This window comes from Bufo gargarizans, chromosome 4, assembly GCF_014858855.1.
Source record: "Bufo gargarizans isolate SCDJY-AF-19 chromosome 4, ASM1485885v1, whole genome shotgun sequence".
Taxonomy (NCBI): Eukaryota; Metazoa; Chordata; class Amphibia; order Anura; family Bufonidae; genus Bufo; species Bufo gargarizans.
The window spans coordinates 179865160-179880302 of record NC_058083.1 but is presented as its reverse complement, the minus strand read 5'-3'; the positions used below and the strand labels follow the sequence as shown (position 1 = coordinate 179880302).

The 15143-nt window shown below is 43.2% G+C and overlaps 1 protein-coding gene across 6 annotated transcripts in view; it reads right to left on the bottom strand.

Moving 5' to 3' along the window:
- Positions 1 to 15143, bottom strand: part of PLD1 (phospholipase D1) — a 254625-nt gene that overhangs the window by 66064 nt on the left and 173418 nt on the right. For all 6 annotated transcript variants that reach the window (XM_044288588.1, XM_044288589.1, XM_044288586.1 and 3 more), the window contains 7 exons: positions 11523 to 11659; positions 8258 to 8403; positions 8078 to 8183; positions 5926 to 5991; positions 4524 to 4582; positions 3051 to 3143; positions 488 to 640 (listed from right to left, as the gene is read on the bottom strand). In XM_044288588.1, coding sequence (XP_044144523.1) covers positions 488 to 640; positions 3051 to 3143; positions 4524 to 4582; positions 5926 to 5991; positions 8078 to 8183; positions 8258 to 8403; positions 11523 to 11659 — 760 coding nt within the window. The remainder of the gene's footprint in view (positions 1 to 487; positions 641 to 3050; positions 3144 to 4523; positions 4583 to 5925; positions 5992 to 8077; positions 8184 to 8257; positions 8404 to 11522; positions 11660 to 15143) is intronic.

Here is a 15143-nt window from a genome sequence, read left to right as displayed (position 1 = left end):
TTATTTAATTAATGTAAAATTTCATTATTATTTTTTTTGCCGATAATTACACATCAATCATAGAAAGATCATGTGAAGAACAGCAGTGCTCTGTGTACCAATGTGTTACAGTCCATTTAAGGAAACAAAAAGTGCACACTTATGAAACTCCGTCCAATTTCCTTGTAATGATTAAAGAAAGCCCCACGGTTTCATCACCCTTGCAATGCAGGATAATAACTTAGGCTTTCTGTGCACATGTGGATCAGTTTAATGCAGGAGAACACACTGAAGCAACACAGTCAGACACAGATGTGATACTCATGATATTTACACTGCTGCATGCAGTCTGCATGGATGCATATAGCCAAGAAAGAAAATCTATATCTCATGACTTCTAAATTCCTTTATCTGCACAGAGAAAGCAAAGGCCATCAATGAGAACATTCAATTCTTGACACTAAACCAAAGAGAAAAAAAAAAAATGGTCTCAATGGTTAAAACTCACCTGGTGAGATTGTCCACTCGTAAACCATACTGGGTCTCTGTGTCTTTCTTCCCAATCTTTATGTTGAATTCCTTGTCGACTAACAGGACAAAGGAAATGGCTCCAGTGTCGGGCTTCATGTACAAAAGGAAAGAATCCTTCACAACCAGCCACCTGCAAAATTGGAAGAGATCTACAATTAAACTCAGATTATATGAAGAAGAGATCCGAAGATTGCAACGATCCATAAACAAATCTAACAATGTAGACTCCTTTAAACATCTGCATTATGACTAGCAGTGCATTTGTGTTTGGCAGACTCTTAAAGGGCATCTGTCAGCAGATTTGTACCTATGTAACTGGCTGACCTGTTACATGTGCACTTGGCAACTGAAGGCACCTGTGTTGGTCCCATGTTCATATGTGCCCGCATTGCTGAGAAAAATGATGTTTTAATATATGTAAATGAGCCTCTAAGGGCAATTGGCACAGCTCTCTCTGCAATAGTAATGCCTTCATTGATCCTAGACACTCATTTGATATAGTAAAACATCATTTTTCTCAGCAATGTGGGCACATAGGAACATGGGACCAACACAGATGTCTTCAGCTGCCAAGCGCACATGTAACAGGTCAGCCAGTTTCATAGGTACAAATCTGCTGACAGATGCCCTTTAAATCTTCCTGTGGCCAAAGACACATTGATGCTGCTCATCACTAGGGAACAAAGGGCATGCATGGTAAAATCATTGTTTCCAATAGCAAAAATTGGAGGAATGTGAGGAATATGGGGAAATATAATTTGATGCCTGCCAAGGCTCCACAGGCGGCCCAGCCTCAAAATGATAACATTTAAAGGGGTTCTGCAGTTTTTTTAAACTGATGTCATCAGCATCTGATCGGCGGGGGTCCGACACCCGGGACCCCTGCCGATCAGCTGTTTGGAAGGCAGCGGCACTGGCAGTAGCGCCGCGGCCTTCTCGCTGTTTACTGCAGGCCCAGTGACGTCACGACGAGTATCAATGGCCTGGGTGGGGCTAAGCTCCATTCAAGTGAACAGAGCTTAGTCCCACCCAGGCCATTGATACTTGTCATGACATCACTGGGCCTGCGGTAAACAGCGAGAAGGCCGCGGCGCTACTGCCAGCACCGCTGCCTTCTCAAACAGCTGATCGGCAGGGGTCCCGGGTGTGAGACCCCCACGATCAGATGCTGATGATCTATCCAGAGGATAGAGCATCAGTTTAAAAAAACTGCAGAACCCCTTTAGCTCTTCCAGCAGCCGGACTAGAAGCAAGCTTCTATGACAGGACGAAGGGGAGGGGAGATATGGAGAACTCATAGTAGAAGCCAAGTAGCAACACAGTGTTTGGTCTCCAAATGTACCATCAACCCAGCTGGATCCACTGGCACCAGAAATACCTCCCTATGAACTTCCAGTGAAGAGTCATGATCCATATTGGGTTTTTGGAGTTTTACCTAACATACCAAAAAGGAGGGGGAGGGGACCATCTCAGGGTTTAATTGCCCGTGCAAGGCAGTAGCCATTGTCTTTCTTCTGAAGGGAGGTTACGACATGTATCTACCACCTTTATTTGCATCTCTGACCATTGTATATATCCTTTGTGTATATAGTGTATATATCCTATAGTGTATATAGTGTCTAGTGTGCCCTTAAGTCTATTAAATACACAATTTAATCTTGGGTTGTTCTTTTATCTCGATCCACGAATCCACAAGTTCATGTCTCAGTTTAACATTACATGCTACCTGTAGTAGTGACATCAGGCGGGGCTGCGGGGTTCGTTTTGTCACAGGCCCCAAATATATTAGATTATCAGTGGAATCTCACAACATGTTAAATGCACTGGGAATAACCAATATCAAAATGCACCGATATGATCGGCGCAACACTCCTCCACCCAGAAAAATTTACTTTTGTAGGGAAAACAACCGAGGTTTAGTTAATTTAATAAATACTAATAAGAAAAAAGTTCCAGCCCCAAGAGGGAGGTAGATTAAAACATCCAATATTAGAAGATTCAAATACAGAGCACAGCCAGCCTGGCTTACACAGTCTGCCAATTATGCTTGACTCATAACCAGCGTCCCTAAGTGCATATTGCCTGATGGGATTCCAACTTGGATTTCACACTAAATGCTGCAATGAAATACAGTACAATACAATGTGAAGGGGTTTTTCAAGTTCCACTTTTCAAGTTCCATTTACACGTAATGGACAAATATCTGCACACGTTTTATGGCAGGCTACAGATTTTCACTTTTGCAGCACACCAATTACATAGTGGATCTGCCAATATTTTTCGCAAACAGATTTCTAGCAAAGTCCACAGGTGAGTTTTTCCGCCACATCAGAACCTAAAAGGCACTAAAACACAGAGACTGGGAAAGCCTTGAAATACATTACAGCAACCTATGAGATGGCAGTGCCCGTATGCCACCTATTCCAGGTGCACTAGGTGCTGCTGTAGCTTTCTTTACCTCTCTAGGAATTTGAAATCAGATCATAATGGACTATGAAAAACGTTAGCACTACGTTAAAACAAATGTATTCTTGCAGTACCTCTTTGACCATCGATAGCAAACACTTCCTTGACCACAGCAATTCAGACCAGGTATTCTGTGCCCACCAGACCTCTTCATGATCATGCCTTCTCTGAAACATAGCATACATGGACTCTGTCAGCATTTATCATTTTATTATAATACTGCAGCTTTATTTAATTTAGAGTACTTTAATTCTGATGATACCAGTGATAACTTTAGCACAGTGCAGCTGTCGCGGGGCCCTTAACATTCCTACATGTCAGTGCTGCAGAGCTCACCGAGACCTGCCAAGTGACCCCTCCAAGAAGGAAAGTTCGAAATTCCTGCGTATCAAGGCTTTTTTTTTTTTTTTTAGAACTCTAAAGCTCCCATCCAAAGGGACACTTTATAATGATGATGTAACACAGGGTACCAAGTGTAAGAGGAGAGATGTGCCAGTTGGATTCACACAGCAGAACTTGTATGCAGTGTGCTGCCCCCGGGATAGTCCATATAAGGGCTCATTCAGACGGCCGTATGCTGTCCGCAAAAATGCGGATCCGTTTTTTTTATGCTGTCCTATTCACTTCTATGGGGCCCTTTTCTTACATTGCACAGCTTAGCAAAAAAAAAAAAAATTAAAATTAAATATGTCCTATACTTGTCAGTGAAAATCAGGACAAGGCCATATTGCAGTCTATGGACCAGCAACAAAAAAAAAAAACGGAATGCTGAACGGTCCGCAAAAAAAAAAAACATTTTTGCGGACAGTACACGGCCATCTGAATGAGCCCTTTAAGGGATGTATCTGCTGGCAGCTTCTAAAGCAGACTTAAAGGTGATGGATGTTGAAAACAAATATTTCTGTCATCTCACAAGTCTTCAGTCTGGGAGACTTGTTTTACAAATTAATGGATAAAAACGGGCACATTTTCGCAGCTACGCTATACTACGGACAAGGTGCACGAGGCCAAAGATGACTATGTTCGGCTGTACACTGGCACTTGTGTATTATATACTATGTTTAAGTTTATACATCTGTACCATGATGCCCACCAGCTCAGAATATAGATTTCTTACAATTCTACGTGAATGCTAATGTCCAGTTACAGCAACAGTACCTTATCTAACAGCGAATTGGAAGGATTATTTTCTTACTGCTTCTCAATACTCAAAATGCTGTTTTATAATGATTTGTAGGAGTAGGATGCGCTAATTTCAGTGGAGCAGCAGAAAATGTACACACAAAAAAATTCTAATGGCGATAATCATTTTGATTCTAAACTTTAACCAAAAAACTGTGACCTTTTACTGCACAGAAAATAGGGCTAAAACAACTGGAGAACACATTGTGCTAGTAAGTAAAAAAAAAAAAAAATTTAAAAAATTGTATGAAGCCTCCTAGTACACAAAATGCGACATCCTCCTTAGACCCTGCACTACTTCCATGGAAATCCCACAGGAAGACTGAAGAAAGCAGCTGAGTAAACTAACCATAAAAAAAACTTACATGCCCTTCGGTCCAAGCTCATGGATAAAGGATAGCTGATTCACATCAATAAATTCTCTCTAGAGGAAAGCACATTACAAATGAAATACACAAAAAGATTTATTAATGTGCAGATGCCTTAAAGAGTTTCTGTCACCTCTCATAACACAAATTCAGATTTTAAACCAGTCATGCTCCACAGATTACCTTGAATCGGCTTTGCTGTTCTATACTGTAATCCGTCCAGTAGTTTTGCTGAAAAACTACTTTTATAATTATGCAAATTAATCCTGAAGGTGCCCAGAGGGGCGTTATGTTCCACTTTGTGTGCCCAGTAACGCCCCCCTGCAGTGCCCAAAACGCCTTCCTCCTGAATCCCTAACCGCCCACAGCGTCTCATCCCTCTCCTCCCTCTCCCTGACGGCCGAGCGAAGTCTTGCGCAGACGCAGTACCCACTGAGGGCTGCGCCAGTGCGATTTGCTGGAGACTGAGGGCAGGAGCTTCATTGTCGTCACTGGGCATGCGCCGAGCCCAGTGACGTCCGATGCTCGCTCTTCCCTCAGTCTCCAGCAAATCGCACTGGCCCTCAGTGGGTACTGCGTCTGCGCGAGACTTCGCTCGGCCGTCAGGGAGGGGGAGGAGAGGGATGAGACGCTGTGGGCGGTTAGGGATTCAGGAGGAAGGCTTTTTGGGCACTGCAGGGGGGCGTTACTGGGCACACAAAGTGGAACATAACGCCCCTCTGGGCACCTTCAGGATTAATTAGCATAATTATAAAAGTCGTTTTTCAGCAAAACTACATCAGCAGGTCTAGGAATTGGTAGAAATAAGGTTTCAGTGGAAGGGGTGCATCACAGCCAATATTTTCCAATATTCTCCACTGAAGATGCATTTTGGACCGCTGTCAAACAAATGCACATTTTGGGGGTTTGTTGCCTGAAACCAAACTTACTCCAATACTGTCAAGCAATGTACAATTGGCTTCCAAGTGCAACATCTGAACTACTTAGGATTTACTTGGGTTTTATTCTTTTTTATATTAACATATCACTGGTGCATTTTTACACAAAATCCATTTTGCACAGCTTCCTGCGTCGCGCGCTGTCAATCAGTACATTAAAGCAAATGTTGATGCACACTTTGTGTAAGAATTGCTGGGGGAGTAAAGCTTATTCCCTTCTAGTTTGCAGCAAGTACTCTGTAAAGCCAAGCAATCAATAAATGGATTTAGGCACAGACATTCCTTATAGGATTTTTAACTAGACGACCTGACACTTATTGCATTCCTGTAGCTTTAAAGAAGAAAGTTAAAGAAAGCTATGCAGTAATAAACTGGAGACTTCATAGAAAAAGTCATGGTAATAATGATTTCTTTCCATTTAAAGTAATGCAGGGGCAGGTAGAACAGTACTTCTCACTTACTGTTGCATGGTAATTCCTGTACAAGGGCATCTTTAAGAGCGCTGCCAAGTAATCCTCCAGTTGTTTCTGCAACAAAAAAGGAACAATGCACACCGGGAAAGAATACACAAGTCACGGTACTTATGAGATGTAACCTATACAGTTGTTAAACTGAGTTTTGATATCTGAGCAACGTAAGGGGAGTCTGACGCTGGGAAATTCCCTGTTTAACCAGGCACAATGCTTGTAGGCCTAACTCAGCTGAACCTACCGATACCTTTCACTCAGGGTCCTTTTACACAGACCATACATAAAAAAAGAATTCTGGGAGAAAGCCATTATTCTTGCCAGAAACCCAATGGATCCCATATAGTGAATGGGGATTCGGCAGGCCCCAGGTGTGACATATATGGCAATTCCAGTATTCTGCTCCTCTGCCAGAACAGAGAACCGTAATACCCTAGCGAAGATGTGGATGAAGCCTAAGCATCATCCCTTGAAGATTGACGTTTAAAACAATGGATCTATACACACAATATTTGGGAGGGTGAATTTTCCAACATATGGGACAACTCATTCAATGTTCTTGATACTCCCAGCTCGTGTGATGACCATGGCCTATACTAGTTGAATATATTATTAAAGCCATCTCCTTCACATACAAAAAAAAATAAAAATGGACAACGGTGGGAGGGTCTTTTAGATAGGCCCCTACCACACAAACCATTTCTAGGGGATTTATTTAAGTTGGGGAAGACTAAAAGGGGTTGGCCCATCGTATACATTGGTAGCATATTGCTAGGATGTGCCACCAGTATCTGACAGGTGTGGGTCCCACCTCTGCGACCCGCACCTATCTCTATGGGAGTGCTGAAAATAGCCAAGCATGGGCAGTCCACTCTCCTTCACTTTGCGTGCTCCGTTCTAGAGATAGGTGCGGGTCCCACCTCTGGGACCTGCACCTATCAGACATTGACGGCATATCGTAGCGATATGCCGCTAATGTACGAGATGGGCCAACCCCTATAAAGACCATATATGTATACTTGAAGACCGTAGAGCTGTGCAATTGTTTCTACTACCCTACAGGAGATGTTAAGGCATGTGTCCATAGAAAACAGACCACTTTCCTACCTGGTGGACTGTTTTATACATTCTATTCAGTTTTTCTATGATACATTTGTCTAATGGACTATGTTACACTCAGGATGATGTGTCTTATAGGACTATTTTTGTAGCTTGCTCTTATGTTTTATTATGAATGAATCTTAAAGTTATACATTAAAAATAACAAAATAGTAAGTCTTATGCTACGATAGATAAAACAACCATATATGACAAAGCACATTCTCTGGCACAGCAGCTATGAAGTGATGAATAAATTAAAAATTACTACATAATAAAGCAAAAATCTGTGTAAATCTGAGGTGATTCAGAGATAGCACCCAGGGAGGTGTTAACAAGCATTCATTCGCAGACTGTATTTCAAAGTCTAATCTGTATGTATCAGTGTCTCTAGAATATGTTAACCCATGAGAGTCACTAAGTAAATTAAGCTAGCGATACACATTAGATAAATGATGGACAAACTCACTAATTTCAGTGGGATCGCTGACCATTATTGTGCATGGGCGTCTCCCGACTCTCCCCTGACAGCAGATGAGGCCTAATGCGCAAAGCCATATTTTATTATCTGTGTGCCATCTGCATTGTTTGCAAAAAGCACACTGACCCATTCATTTTTATGGGGCCATGCATTCATTCGTATTTTTTTGCAGATCCGTGTGGCACCTCTGCAAATTATAGAACATATCCTTTTCTGGCCCATATTGCAGATAATATTTGTTTGTACTGATGGGCGTGAGAAAAATGCAGAACGCACAAGGAAGATGTCTGTATCTTGTGAATACGGACATGGCCGTGTGCATGAGGCCTAAAGATTAGGCTGGGCGATTTCCGCTGTCTGATACAATAACCAATTGCAGCCAAAAGTGTCTGTCAGCATCTTTTGCCTCTCTTTTCAGGACAGATGTGGGCATGTGTATGGCGGAGGTCATGAGAAATATCCAATATGTATGGCCAGCCATATCCTGCTGAAGAGCGCCCCTCGACCTTGCAAATACAGTCTTCACCCAATAAATCAGACCAGTGTAAAAGGTAGAGAAGTGATTACCCTTCTACTTGAAGACTGCTCTTCTCTAACAATCTCTGCGTTGCGGGGAAGATTTGGCATTGACCTGACATCTCCACTTCTTACTGTTTGTCTTCTCACTGTGTGGCTAGAAATAAGAACTTTATGTGACAGTCTTAAATCCAGGGACATCAAAAGCTAGGTTCTGCTAGTAAAACATACCTCCTAGTAGGAATAGGGATTCTGATGAAAGCTTTGTACCGAAGCAGTTCTCTGTGGAGGTCTTGAAAGTGCTTGAATTTCCTCTTAACTTGCCATATGAACTCCCCATGAGTTAGCTCAATTGTGTAAATGTTCAAAACGGATGTCTGCAATTAATCATATGCTGTAAGTTGGCATAAAATAGTATGAAAAAATATGCAAGCAGTGCCTCAAGTTCTAATGGGCTCAGGTAACAATGCTGTCCGCATACAACAGTCTTTCATGGAGTGGAGTAACTTCGAACCCCATTCAATAAACAATGCAGCAGACCCCGTCAGACAGCGATCGGCTGGAATATCCGTAAATGCAGTGATTGGTTGTCTGGTAGCCCCCCTCTATAGTACAGTACTATACAGTATGTTCTGCACTGCCATGTACTGTGTGTACTTGTGCCACGGTGAGATGCACCTGCTGAGGATGGCTCCCCTCATTCACTGTGTGTACTGTACAGGATACATCTTTCAGCACCTATTACTGACTTTGCTTTATTTATATTCATTATCTGCTTATATTCTTTAATCCTCATTTTTTAGGCTACTTTCACACTCACGTTTTGTGCGGATCCGTTCAGAACAGATCCGTTTGTATTATCTTTCACATACCCAAGACGGATCCGTTTTGAACACCATTCAAAGTCAATAGAGGACGGATCAGTTTTCTATTGTGCCAGAGAAAACGGATCCGATCGCATTGACTTACATTGTGTGCCAGGACGGATCCGTTTGGCTCAGTTTCATCAGACGGACACCAAAACGCTGCAAGCAACGTTTTGGTGTCTGCCTCCAAAGCGGAATTGAAAATGAACTGATAGATTCTGAGCGGATCCTTTTCCATTCAGAATGCATTGGAATGCAAACTGATCCGTTTTGGACCGCTTGTGAGAGCCCTGAACGGATCTCACAAACGGAAAGCCAAAACACGAGTGTGAAAGTAGCCTTACTTTAGGGAGTCATATATTTGCTGGAGGTGTTCCTCATCTTCTCTTTATAGAAAGAGGCTATCTCCCTTTATAATTTTACTGCCGTACTGTCCTTGAAGTTACCAGGTGATATACCTAAAATCAAAAAAGGCCTCCTCTGCCATTTTATGTTTGCTTCCAGATCGTACCTAGGCTCTGGAGACCTTCTACCCCTCCAACCTGGTCAACTGACGATGACTGAGGACCTGAAGGCAATCGTAGATCATGCTTTTACACAATGTGTTTGCCCTTGTCTCAATTTTGGACCTCTACTGATTTGGCTTCCTGGGTATACAGCGGCACCCTGCCTCAGTAATTGTAAGTAATCTTGTCTCAAGCTACCATATGTTGCCTCAATTTGTTCTGGACTTGGTTTGCGGATTGTATCTGTTGCAACTGTATGACTTGTGTTCTCCTCAATTGGCTGTAATGCAGATACTATATTAAAGGGTTTCTGTCACCAGAATTAACCCCATTGAACTACCTGACATTAGCAATGTGCTAATATCAGCTGAAGCCAACTAGCCTATTCCTACTTTTACCCATGCCCCCGTTACTCCAGAAATATAACTTTTCTAAATATGCTAATTCGCCTCTAGGAGCGAGGGGGCGGGGGGGGGGGGGGGGGGGGGTGGCGTTAACCCTGCTCCTAGAGGCTCCATTCTCCCACCTCTGGCCACGTCCTGCTACACTAGATTGACAGGGCCAGGCAGTGTTGGTCTCCTACTGCTGGCCCTGTCCTGTTCAGTATTCCGCGCAGTCGCAGTGAGTGAAGGATGCCGGCTTCCTCACTGCGCCTGTAGCGATTACTGAACGGAGCGAGATTTCCCCAGCGCACAGGGCCGGCAGTTGGAGGTGAAGGCTGACTGGCCTTGTCAATCTAGTGGAGCAGGGCGTGGCCAGAGGTGGCTCTAGATCAGGAGAAACGCCCACCCCCCCCCCCCCCCCCCCGCACCTAGAGGCGAATTTGCATATTATAAAAGTTATATTTCTGGAGTAACGGGGACATAGATAAAAGTGGGAATAGGCTAGATAGCTTCAGCTGACATTAGCACATCGCTAATGTCAGGTAGTTTAATAGGGTTAATTCTGGTGACAGAAACCCTTTAAAGTTTATTGACCAATTAAGGCTACTTTCACACTAGCGTTCGATCGGATCCGTTCTGAACGGATCCGATCATAATAATGCAGACGGAGGCTCCGTTCAGAACGGATCCGTCTGCATTATATTAGCAAAAAAAATGCTAAGTGTGAAATTAACCTGAGCGGATCCGTCCAGACTTTTACATTGAAAGTCAATGGGGGACGGATCCGCTTGAAGATTGAGCCATATTGTGGCATCTTCAAACGGATCCGTCCCCATTGACTTACATTGTAAGTCTGGACGGATCCGCACGGCCAGGCGGACACCCGAACGCTGCAAGCAGCGTTCAGCTGTCCGCCTGCTGAGCGGAGCGGAGGCTGAACGCCGCCAGACTGATGCAGTCTGAGCGGATCCGCATCCATTCAGACTGCATCAGGGCTGGACGGAAGCGTTCGGGTCCGCTCGTGAGCCCCTTCAAACGGAGCTCACGAGCGGACAGCCGAACGCTAGTGTGAAACTAGCCCAAGTACCACGGACATGAGGCAGAGACCATTTGACCCAGGGGCATCTATTAAATTCCCATCAAGGCTTAAAAAACCAGGGTGGCATGCACAGCACTAATGTACAGCCTCCCTAAAGCGCTTCCAATATTCTGCTGAATTGGACAGCACCTGAGGGGAGCTCTGGGAGCAGCACCATGGCAAGCAATGCGCCTCATGATAAGTCTGAATAATTGTCAGGCATGTTCAGTCTAAGGGACCGAGGCACCAGGGAGGGGATCACATGATCGCCAGACAGGATTACAATGAAAACGGAGTACAATTATTAGGTTACTTGTATTGTGAGGGCACTAACAATCCCTTTAATAAGTGGTTGGTTTATTGTAATAGTCAACAAGCAGGCTATGCGCAGAAACGTAATGCGGTAATAATAACTTTAGCTCTAATTGTGAGCACTGTAACTCAACGTTTTAAGTTCTAGTTAGATGTTAGGACTATTTAATACAAGAAAATCCGTAGAGTAGTAAAGTGTAGGCTCAGTAATACTAAGCGGGATTAGCTATGTGCATTATGCAATCACTAATATCTTCAAACATACAGATTAAAGTCATTACAACTGCTAAGAAGCAAGCATAAGGGTGAATGTCTTTTGGCAAATATTCCTTGGACACGCATAGTTTATACCTTTGAGGAAGACGATGAAGCAAATCTCTCCACTTCTAGAACCCGGACTTTAATGGGGCATCCTGTTAAGTAGGATTGAAGGTCGGGCTCCTTAAAACCTTTCGTGCAATAAATAGCGGAAAAGGGAATGCTGACACCTAAGGAAAAAGCAGGGTTATTTTTTATTAATGGATGGTTGTCAGTAAGGCTCAGCTGGGTGGGCAGTGGTGCACCGTACAGGCCGTTTTCTGGCTGTAGCAATCTTTGGTTTACCATATCAATGAATCATGTTGGGTGTTAAATTTAACAATCAGCTGGGTTAAAGGGAACCTATTACATTAAATATGGTGTCTCAGCCAAAGGCAGCATGTTATAGAGCAGGAGGAGCTGAGCAGATAGATATATAGTGTTTATATAAAAATATTCAGTATAACTTGTAATTTACTGATTTATATCCCTGCTCATTCTGGGCTTTGAAGTCCAGGAGACGTCCTATCAGTGACTGACAGCCTTCCCTCCATGACTGTGTATATAGAGAGAGCTGTCAGTCACTGATGGGACGTCTCCTTGACTTCAAAGCTCAGAATGGGCAGCAATGTTATGCTTCATGCACACAGCCGTAGTTTTGGTCCGCATCGGCGGCTCGGATGCATTCACTTCAACAGGGCCCCAAAAGATGCGGACAGCACTCCATTCCGTGGCCCCGCTAAAAAAATATAACATGTCCTATTGTTGTCCACGCTTTGCGGACAAGAATAGGCATTTATATTAAAGGCTGTCCGTGCCGTTCCGCAAATTGCGGAACGTACACAGACGCCATCCGTGTTTTGCGGATCTGCGATTTGCGTACCGCCAAACTCACCACGGTCGTGTGCATGAGGCCTTATACTGACCTTTTTTCCACAAGTATATAATTAATCTGCTCAGCTCCTCCTCCTCTATAACATGCTGCCTGCAGATGACATGGCATTTTCATGGTCACAGGTTCTCTCTAGGAAACAACCAAAAGGAAAACAGCCATTAATTTGTAATTTTCACATGATCTGGCTGGGGAGGCCCTAGAAGAAAAAGGTTGGCGCTTGGCTCCAGGATCTAGGCAAAAATAATCTTCTATGGCATTCCTCTCAAATACCTTCTCTGAGCAAAGTACATCCAGATTACAGTTGTTCTGAGGTTGATAATTTAATATGGCTCAGTATAAAGAACTACAGTAAATCTCTTGTACAGTATTGCTTCTGTGCCATGCAAACTACCTGCTAAGAAGAAAAAATTTGAACTGTTAAAAAGGAAAATGCAAAACTAATTGGAACCATCGAAAAAGGAAAGAACGAAGAGAAATCCTATAAACATTACTGGGGTATGTCCAGGGGTGGATTGGCCATAGACCTACCAGGGAAATTTCCCAGGGAGCGGCCTGAGCCCTGCTCATGGCCAGTCAGTGGACGTTTTTGGGGATGTATTTTGTGATGGACTGTGGTATTTGGCTCTGTTAGAGTGGTATAATGTGCCACAATGTGGTATTGCTAGCCCCATCTACTTATGTTGACCCTGCCCTCCATAAATCTGGACCCGAATACAAAATGGGGCCACTTTTAGCATTTTCTTTTTCCAGGGCCACCTTCCCAGTCCGACACTGGGTATGTGATTAATGGACATTGACATCAATGTCGCCAATATTTGGCTAGATTTAGGATTATATAACAAGCACTTGACGCTACAACCAACACTGTCATATTGAACTTTGCATAAATGCAATATAATTTTCACCTTGTTATGTCACCCTGGAATGTTATTTTTGGTTGTTTATATGATCTTTGTCTTAAAGGGAACAGGTCAACATGAAAAAGAAGTGCAGCAGAAGAGCAGGACGAGCTGAGCAGATTGCAATATAGTTTTATGGGAAACGATTCAGTAAAACTTGTAATTTATACATTTAAACCTCTGGTAGGTCTATGCTTAGGAGTCATGTGGGTGGACCTAATCAGTGACTGACCACTATCTCAGCATGAATAAGCAGAGTTATCCGTCAATGGTAAGTAGGGCCGCCCACATGACTCCTAAGCATAGAATGAGCAGACCTTTAAATTAATAAAATGCAAGTTATAATGAATCTTTTTCAACTGCCTGTAGACTCACTGCACTTCATGGTGAAAGGTTAATGTTAATTACCGCAAATTTTATTTATTTCAAGATGGTCATACGCTGCGGGTCCTCAGTTTGCAACATCTTTTGACGTGGTGTGGTAGAAAGGAGGGTAAAGGGGGTTACCCAGGAAAAGATATTTATGATTTATTCTCAGGATAGGTCATCAGTATAAGACCTGTGGGGGTGCAACACCCAGGACCCCAGTCAATCGGGTGCCTCTTCCTAGGCCAGTGACGTCACTGTACATCGGTCACATGGCCTAGTTGCAGCTCAGACCCGTTCAAGTCAATGGGGCGGGGCTGTATTAACACTATATGACGTATGCCGCAGTCTGTGGAAAGCTGGCAGGAACCTGCATTTCTCTTCAGAGCTCTAATGAGTGCAGCGGCTCCCTGAAATAGCTGATCAGCGGGGTTACCAGGACTTGGACCCCATCATTATAATTTCCCGGATAACCCTTTTAATGGTTCCTGAGGCAAATCAGCTCTAAGAATGAACTATTTCTAATAGATATGGTACCTAGGCCAGGGTCTTGCTTCAAAGCTGAGGCTGGAGGACGTTATATAATCCTTGCTGTTAACCCTTTGAGTTCCAGAGTCTGTGACCACAGCATGATCAAAGGAAATTCCCCTTTTGATCAGGTCATTAGACTTCCCAGTAACTCAATCGAAGACTGTGGAGCCCATCTACAGTCAGCCTTGAGGACACTAGACTACTGTTGCCCTAATATTAGCCTCTGTCATAGAGATACAGAGAATAATGTATTAGGACACAGAAATATGCTAATATATTAGTTAAATGTAAAGATGTAAAATAGTAATTCCTGAAAGGGGTATACAAGGATTTTCCTATCCTCAGGTTAGGCCGCCAATATCTGATCAGCTGGGGGTCTGACACCCCGCTGAACAGCTGTTTTGGGTATCTCCTGCACAGGAACTACAGAGCTCTGTCCATTTTGTAACCGATTATGGCAACGCTGCTATCATTCATTGCACTGCAGCAATCAGTTCCGTCCCCTACACATGGGACAGAGCTGTGAAGTCCTGGCACCAACTTTGAATGTCAAAGCTACTACAGACTGTGGGGTTTTGGACAATCACCGATCAGGTATTCTATCCTGATAGTCCATCAATTGTGTGAATGAGATAAAAAAAAATAAAAAAAAAAAAATTGTAAAATCATACTATTTTAGCTCATAATTGGTATCCTCATTATACCATAACAAGAGGTGCTAATCTTTGCTTTGAAAAACCTGCATTTTTTTTCTCCTGTTCACACTGAAAAACTTACGACAGCAAAAAATCATTAAAAAAGCTGCAAAAGGCATACTTTATAAAATGGATTTTATTGCGCACAAATTACATAAAAAGAAATAAACCTGCTGTAGCGACAGCTTATCTTCTGCTCAATGTCTGTATGACCAAATGCAACACATTGGGGCACATTTATGAAGACCGGAGATTTAGACGCCGGTCTTAATAAAGGCCCGGCCCATAG